Genomic DNA, 9,212 nt, shown 5'->3' on the forward strand with positions numbered 1-9,212 from the left:
GGGGGGGGGAGGAGGGGGCTGCAGCTACCCCAAAATTCACTGTAGTCCCCACATAGCCCCACCTCCCAGTGCTGCCGCCCCCCACCCCTAGCACAGCCCAGCCCAACACCCCTGCCAGGAAGAACCCAGTGCAGACTCCAGCCCCAGCCCACAGCAGCAGCCCAACCTCACCCCATGCATAGATCCAGGGGCACACACAATGGCAGGAGCCTCCTCCCTCCGCTCCCCATGTCCCCCAGAAGAGCTGTGGCTCCATCCCACACCCTGGCCCTGCTGAGCAGCACCTACCCCTGCCCCACTGCCCCTCACCATAGGGCCCTTGATCTGCACCCCCAACCCTCTTCCCTCTCTCCACCCCTTCCCCACACCAGACTTACCAGCCAGATGCTGCTCTGCAAGTTACCAGGCTGCACTCCTGGCCAAATACATGCTGTGGCTATGCGCATGCACAGGGCATTTATCGGTCACATTATCAGCCACATCAGGCAAAAAAAAACAATTTCCAATACTGTCAGTTTTCCCTATATTGGTGCTGATCCAATATGGGATCGATGTATCAGTGCACCTCTACTCTTATCTAATAGCTGATTAATCAGATCTGCGTGCAGGATGACAGGAAGCTGCTGCTGCTGCCTGGGGCCAGAGGCGGCACCAGTCTTCCTGGCCTCTGGACGCAGGCTGCACCCAGAGCTGGTCCAAGGCAGCAGCAGCAGCCTCCTGCCATCCCAAGCACAGATCCAGCAGCCTGAACCCCAGGGAGGAGTCCGGCACAACCCCAGAGCCCTCCCGGGGGTGCAGGCCCCCAGATCTGCATGCAGGATGACAGAAGGCTGCCGCTGCTGGCAAGTGACATGGGTTTTGCTTTCAGCAACTTGAGGTGCAGTTTCCTAGAAACCCCTGGAACCGATCTCCTTAAAACTTGGTAGGCTTCATACCCTCAGAAGGGGCTTCCAGCCCTGCAATTCTCATCTGAATCAGGTAAGAAATGACAACTTTCTAGGCATTTTCATGATTCCCCATTATAGCCTATGGGCAAAATGTCAAAACCATTTCGACAAAATGAAACAGAACAGTGCTTCGAAATTAAACAAAATGACAAAGCAAAATGCTGTCCCTTCAAAACTGTGAAACAGAAATTAAAATTAAATGGTGCTGTTTCACTCAGCCATAGAAAATATGTCATCTAAAGTTAATTTTATTCTTAATTAAGGTTAGTCTAAAACAAGGACCCTGTACTGGTATCTTTTAAAGAAAAATGTGGTGTTACAATGATACAGGTTGTAGCCGTGTTGGTCTAAGGACATAGGCAGACAAAGTTATTTGGGTAAATCTAATATCTTTTATTAAGCTAACCCAAATAGTTGGAAAAATTCTTTGCAAGTTTTCAGGTACAAATACCCTTCATCAGGCAGAGGAAGCATGTGCAGTTGGTCAGTGCTCTTCCAGGATGGAATGAATAGTAAAAAAGCCAGAGCCTGGTATGCATGCAAGAAAGCCAGTCAATGAAGATGTAAATTGAGGTGTCAGTGGGTGAGAAACAGGTTGGTGTAGGGAGGAGGGGGAGGGGAATGAATGTAGCCGGTAAAATAGTGGAGAGGTACCTGAGGAGTCAGATGTTAGGCAGATTATAATGTGTCACACATATTACAATGGATAATTTATGCACGTATCTTTCTTTTTTACTACATTTGTTATTTATGTGGTTTCCAAACAACTATCCCCTCAAAGTAAAACCAGTTGTAGTCAGGAATGTGACCAAGAAACCTGCCAAGATCAGGTAAAGAAGCTATCACTGAAACTGAAGTAAATATTTGAATCCAGGGTTTATCTGTGAACCCCAACATGTTGTATGAACATGGACAAGCATTCCTAAATAAGTTTGTCAGCGGAATAATGCATCTAACCAGTCCGTTTAATTAAGAGCTTTTAAATACAAAGCTAATTATTTTTAATATACAACATGGATAATCTTTTAGATGTTTTTAAAGGGTTTTAGCAATAATCTATTCAGTATTTGTAAAATCTGTTACATATTGTTAAAAATTGTTAACTCACATACACTAAGGAAACTAACTAAAAGATCACAGGCAACTAGAACAATACCTAGAATACCCAACTGTAGTAAACAATTCACAAAGCAGTGTAGTAACACTGCTTTAGCATTCATGTATTTTTCTCTTTTTTGCTGTATTCATATATCTCTTTCTGAACTTTTGTAAGCAGAAGCTTAACTATTCAGCTCAGCAATACTGTCATTTATTTGGATGTTAGCATGCCTACCAGCAAACATTTAGCATTAGTTATTCCTCTTAAAGAATGCGTATTGTATTTGTCAACAGTAGTAATCCCAAAGGAAGCTACACCTCTCCAATAAAGTCCCAGGCCTAACATTCCCAAGCCCACTATATAGGACTAAAAATAAATTGTCTAATACTGTCTGTGGTTGTCCAAAGAAATGTACACACCAAAAACAGACAGACATGGGGCATGAATGTGTAGGTGAGTAACGGGATGGCCACACAACAGTTAAATCCGAGTCCCCCAGCATGCTTTTCAGCCCTGGGCTGGGCTGGGCTGGGCTGTCTGCTCCAGACAGTAAGGCTGGCCCCACCCCTCTCCTCCCTACCTGAAGCTCCAGCTGGTTGAGAAGGAGGCAGAGACTGCAACTGGGAGAAAGCAGCATCTGCCTGGCTTCCCATTGCTCCACCCCCCATCACAGCTTGCTGCTCAAGCAGGGATCCCCCACCACTCCCACAGCATGAATTCCAGCGGCATAGACCCCAGCCAACATCTGGTCACAGCATTGCCACCCCCATGCTAGCTAATGCTGAGTGGTGTCTATGTGTGTGTGTCTCCAATTTCACTGAAACAAAGACAGACAGAGCAGTGTCAGCTTAGGGCTCTTTGGAGCTAATCAACAAGTCAGCTGGTAATGTCCCTCCCTTCTTCCATTAAGGCTTTGCAAAAAGCTATTTAAAAACAGCTTGAACTTATGAGAGAGAGGCTTTGTTTTCTTGATGATCTTATAAGCTTTGTGTTCTGATACCCCCCCTGCTGGCTTGCTGTCAGGTTTCAACAGGGGACAGAAAGAGGTGTGAGAAATGACCTAGTTTGCAATGAACCAGGTCAATGCAATGAACCAATGCAGTGCTTGTCAGTTTGCTGTAGGCAGTATGAAGAAGCAGGGAGAGAGAGATTGAAAAGCTCAGTGTCACCAACAAATGCATGCAGTCTACACAAGCAGTCCTCCCTCCCTCCTTCCCCACCCCCCAACCTTTTGCCTTAAAGTGCTAGCCAGGGGCCGGAATCTAGCAACACTTCCCACCCCTTGAGCAGCATTTGGAGGGGGGAGCAGGGGGAGTGGAAGCCTGGTGAGGGTTGCATCCTGCTCTGAGCACTAGCTGGGAGGAAAGTGACACAAGCATGCTGGATCCATCCAGAGGCTCCAGAGAAGGTGGATCCAATCCACTGCTCACCAGACTCAGAATACAAGGTATATTAGGGATAGTGAAACTGGTTAGTAGTGTATGTGCTACCAAGGAGTAATCTAATGTGTTAATGTATATATTGTGATTTTTAATATTTTTTCTTTATAAGGTTTTGCTGTTGTTGTTCAGTTGCTATTATATTTATTATTATTGTCAAAAAAGATAAATTTAGATTTTTTTTTAAATTCATTAATTATTATTAGTCACTGAGGAACATTTGATGCCAGGTATCACACACTAGGTGCTGCTGGTTTTTATGTATATGTAGTGAACCAAGAAGAGCTTTGCATAGCCCTTTCAGAACTATTTACAGTGCTAAATAACTTCAGGAACCATGTTTGTTTGTTTTCTGAATTTCCAACATTAGTGATTAGTACTTATAGGTTTTCAATCAGCAAAAGTTTTCACTTTTTAGGCTCCAACTCTGTAAACACTTATGCAAGTGCATTGGATCTTTGAGCTCAGGGGAGATAATTCATATGCATGAAACTGAACACGTGTTGAATTGAGGCTTCGTCAAATTTTAATACCGTCTACTGCATTCCTACATCCTCAGTAATTTAGGCTTCAATCCAGCAAAACACTCAAACACACGCTTAAGTGCTTTGGTCAAAAAAGGCTTTGGTATATAAGGTGACAATAAGACTAATGCAAGTTGGCATCACGTTATGGATCACTGAAGAGGATAATCATGATATGGACGTATTGTGGTATTCCAAAATGCTGGGAAATGGAAGCTATTTTTTTTTAAAAGAGTGTATACATGTGCCCATGGCTCTTTGTAAACAGAAAAAAAATGTCATCTAAACAGCCCATTTAAATTTTAGGCAATTAAATCTACCACATACTCCATTATAAACTACTAAATTTCAAAGTTATACAATCCAGAACGCTCTTTATTTTATAAAACTCTTGCATCCAAAAATTATATTAAATGTGAAAACTGTACAGAATCCATCAATTAGAATTCTAGTTCAACTAAAAAAATCTGTAGAAAACTGAATGTGTTTTTCACAACAGGTTTCCTAATAGCTAAATTACTGAAAAAAGATCTACATTTGTTTTAATCTGTGATCTCTTTAATGTGTACAATGCTAGTAAACTACAACACCTATCAGAGTTACTGTAGTTCCCAGATTTTTCCTCTCTGCCTTCCCCCTATATGCCCTTTTCCTTCTTTAAGGCTGACAGAAGTTACACACAAACCAGTTTAAGTGATCAGAAACTGGTTTAAACCTGTAACAGAACAGAATCTCAGTGCACATAAACTGGTTTCAAAATGGCTGAAACTGATTTAAGATTAACCTGGCTGAATGTAGTATTAGACTTAACTGATTTGGATCAAACTGGTTTATGGAACTTCTGTCCCAGACCTCTTCCTGGTTCAAGTTAAATCAGACTCCCCCAGCATTTTGTAGCCCTGGGCTGAGCTGGGCTATACTGTACTGTACTGTCTGCTCCAGAGAACAGAGCTGGCCCCACCCCTTTTCCCCCTAGCTGGAGCAGTGAGAGCTGGCTGACAAGGAGGGGGAGCAGGAGTGGGGAGACAACTACCCCCCCCGGCAAACCCCAGCTGAGGTCTGGGGCCGGAGAAGGGAGTTAAACACCCCTTCCCCTGTTCAAACTTACTGCTGGCTATGACTGAGGACTACAAATCCCAAAGGCACCTGGAAGCAGGAAGAGGAAACAATGAGCAACCTGCAGAGTCCTGCTGCCATAAGTCTGGACTGCAAATCCCAGAGACCTTGGAGACAACAGGAAGAGGAAGTGAACTCTCAGCCAGACAGCTGTGCTCCAGCACCCCTCAACTTCTGGCCTCAGCCACTGCAGGCATGTGGCTGCATTTCCTGAGTCAAAGGTAAATGTCTGGTCATTTCTGTTTCAATTTAATTTCTGCAGTTTACACTAACCTGTAAAGACTGAACTGATTCAGCCTCAGGCTTTTTCACTGTCTGTACTTAGCCTCAGGACCTGGTTCAAGGTCCACTAAAGTTAATGGATTCGTTTTCAAACATAGAATGTGAAATTTAACATAGGGAGCTGGGTGAGATTAACTTATAAGAAAAACATTTTGGTGATCTTATGCTCTCGTTCTCATTCAAGATTTCTACCAAGTGTAACTGTCCTCCAAATAAAAGGACAGGCATAAAACAAATTAACTTTTCATTGTACAACATACAATGAAATCATGTCACACTGGTATGGGTTTTCTAAATTAGATAAAAAGTTGCCAATGGTATTACAATTTTTAGTTTGCATGAAGTGATCTGTCATGTGACATTAGCATTACACTGGTATACATTTTTGCAAATGTTTAGCTAATCAAGCTAGAATTATACTCTACAAGTGACCTTTAACAAGGCTACTAGACTTTATCATCTCACTTCAGCATAAATAAAACTTAAAGCAAATTTTTTAAATGTGACAGGATGTGGTATTTGTATTTTAACTTCAGAACTCCACATTAATACCTCTGGATGTTTATGTTATCTACCACAACCAGAACTTGAAAAAAACTTCTGTATTTTATGGGTGGTTATTTAATTGTGTACAAGAAAATTATTTCTTAATGAAATGGAAGAAATTTATCAATATCAAATCACTTAAAGTAATATGTGATAGAACTGAATCTATCATAAGCTTCTATGGATGTTCTTTTTTATTCCTCTCCTCAATGTTGGATGAAAAAAAATATAAAAGACGAGCTAAAATTAACAAGAAGCAGCTGTTATTGTGAGCAGATTTCTTCCTAGAGTGGCCTGTTCTGACAAGATTTTGAATTAAATCTTATGGAAAAGTGAAAAAAATGTTGTGGGGGGAAAAAATTACAGAATCTTTTGCTGATGAAAGAAAAGTCAAGGGGAAAATGCAAAGGGAAACCAAAGAGAGTCACAAAGGTGTTCTCCTAAGTCACTATGATGGTGCAGCAGAGGTAACAGAGAATATTGGTAAAAATGAGTGAAAGCACCCTAACCAAGTGGATGAAATGTTTCTGAAGCTTCAAAGAGCTTGTGTACATTACAGAATTTACCACAAGTTAACTAATTGCCAAGAGAAGGATGGACACTATCCAAATATTTATCCCAGTAAACCACAAACATTTACATCCCAGAATAATTTATTTTAGCCATTACCTTTGGAAAAAAGGTATAGTAGCTCTCAGTAAATTCTTTAAACTAAAAAAGCTCTCAAGATGTTGACAAGTACTTAATCTTGTTAAAGGAATTTGCTCAGAGTATGATAAAAACCACAAAATAAGAGGTTGAATTACGATCCTATGGGGTGCCAATAAAAAGATACGTACTTTATATATAAATGGATATATATAAAGAGGGATACTGTATGCACAGACACACCACTACACAGACAGACACAAGATTTAAGTAAAGTATCTGACTTACAGCCCCCTTGACTGGACAGATCTACCAGGATTGAAGCCTTTGCTCATGCTCGTGGGCCTTGGCCCTCTCTCTTCAGGGTCCTCTTGCTCTCCATCCAGGTTACTCTTGAGAAGCCCATTCCTGAATTCAAAAGAACATTTTAAGTGATGGGCTGGGGGCCAAGTAGGCCCCAAACCTGAGGGGAAGCTTTTGTTATTTCAATATAAAATGCATCTCATCCTTCTTTACTACCCTCCCCCAACTTCTCCCTTTCACTTGTTTCTCTCAACCGTTTTGTTTCACACCATTTAATCATTTGCATCCATCTGGAATAGCCCTGCATAGCTACCACTGTGACCTGCATCAATGAAGAAAACATCTACAAAGTAATAATTTAAGGCTGATCACCATGGCATAGACCCCACTTCTCTGCCTTGCAATTTTACATTAATTTCTATTTTTTCCTGCAAAACAAAAGGCAGTGTCATCCAGAATTCTAATAACTGGATCTCAGCAGCAAAGCCATAATTACTCTTCCTTCAGGGTTTCCAACATTTCTTTTTAAATTGCTAGTAAAAGAATTTTATAAACAGGGAACGTTGCACCATTGCTGTTCTCAGGGATGCTTCTGGGATAAGATCAGCCAGAAAAAGTTTTGAAAAGCAAAACCTATATAATATAATCTGGTGCTGTTTATGCACTTTGCAGCCATTTCTTCTAAAAGACTGCTGTTACAACTACAAACAGGGCAAGAGGAAACACATTCTTTCTAAGGCATTAAATGATTTAATTTTCTTCCCATCACTCATTTCTTCCATCTCCTCATCACCTCCACTCTCTTCACTGTTTTTTTTTCCAGCTGAATTAATATTACAGGTCTGCTAAAATATTTGCTGTCATACATCAAATAGAAAAAAAGACACTGTGAACTGGACACCAATCCACAAAAACCAATAGCACTGGGTCATGCATATCCTTTATATTATCTTTCTCTGTCTTTGGCACCTTTTCATCCTATTTTATTATGAACTTCTGTGAATGAGCTCACCTGTCTCAAAACATAAAGTAACTTTTTGAAACAGGCCAAATCATCTGGGTTTTTTTATTATGTGGCATTAAGATATGCTACTGAGTAGCATGGGAACAACATTTAGCTTGGAAAAGGGAACTCTGTAATCTACAAAACCATATTTCAGTGCCAAATTACTGCCAAGTTGAAAATCATATCAAAACTGTTGCAAGCTTTTGAACAGACACCTCTTAGTAGAACACTGTGTTCATAGTCCCCTAGCCCATTGACTCAAAACGAGGCTGTATGTCAATCTACTCCATGGAAAGAGAGGTTATGTCTACATATAGAGGCTTGCACTACATTATCTAAAGCGGGTTTTTAAAACTGATGATGATGTGCATGTAAACAAGCCTGGAAGTTCCAAATCAGTTGGGAAGGGGAAGGGAGGGGTGTGTGTACGCATACATGCGTGTGCACACGCACACACACCATCCCCAAATGTATGCGCTTGTGTTTACATATACCCGTGCATATGACAAAGTTCAGATTCAGGCAGTAAACAACAGAATGAAATACTGACCCCTCTTTTGTGTTTGCTTCTTGTTCTGCTTAATCGAAATTTCTATTTTAAAAAAGACTCCAGCTGTCATGGCTACTGAGAGAATTACATTCATTTTACATTTTCAAGCCTGACAGATAGTGGGGCACAGAAAGGTCTACAAAAAAAGGTGAAACATGACAACTGCCAAGGTATTGATCCCTGCAAAATCCACACACAAAGAGAAAATCTGGATGTGCACCAGCATGTATACAGGGAGAGGATAGCCCACTGCCATGACACACAAGCTGTAGAGGTCACCTTGGCAATGAGAATAGCTCATAAGAGGTGGATCTAGTCCCCACCGTGGAAATTCTATTCAAAAGGTCAAATTATCTTTATCTAACTGCCTCTTAAGCAACCTGAAGCAAATTGAAGAAAAGTCTCCACATACACAGAGATTAGCTCTACAGTTGCTTAAAAAATAGGTTCTTCTAATTGGCTGAAAAAATATTTTTGTCGTGAAATATTAAAAACGAAAATATTTAATCTGAAAACTAATATATTTCAGTTCAAAACTTTACCATTGTTTTCCAGTGAGTTTGTTGCTCTGTATCTTATGTTCCCATTTACCTCTATGTATCAGGGTCTATGGCTGGACTATAAAACCTTTCCTCTCCTCTTGAAGAAAGTTTGCACGTGGCACAGAAATCCCTGACTACAGTGTAACATAGGAGATGCCTACAGAACCTACAGGCTAGGGACAGATATTACACATAAACTGGTTTAAGTGA

General features: G+C 41.0%; 1 protein-coding gene across 1 annotated transcript in view; it reads right to left on the reverse strand.

Annotated features, from left to right (window-relative positions):
• Positions 1–7,423, reverse strand: part of FRMPD4 (FERM and PDZ domain containing 4) — a 455,712-nt gene extending 448,289 nt beyond the window's left edge. The window contains exons 1-2 of the mRNA XM_014519316.2: positions 7,401–7,423; positions 6,890–7,009 (exon numbers count right to left, since the gene is read on the reverse strand). Coding sequence (XP_014374802.2) covers positions 6,890–7,009; positions 7,401–7,423 — 143 coding nt within the window. The remainder of the gene's footprint in view (positions 1–6,889; positions 7,010–7,400) is intronic.
• Between the last annotated feature and the right edge of the window lie 1,789 nt (positions 7,424–9,212).

This window comes from Alligator sinensis, unplaced genomic scaffold (assembly GCF_000455745.1).
Source record: "Alligator sinensis unplaced genomic scaffold, ASM45574v1 scaffold312_1, whole genome shotgun sequence".
Classification (NCBI taxonomy): domain Eukaryota; kingdom Metazoa; phylum Chordata; order Crocodylia; family Alligatoridae; genus Alligator; species Alligator sinensis.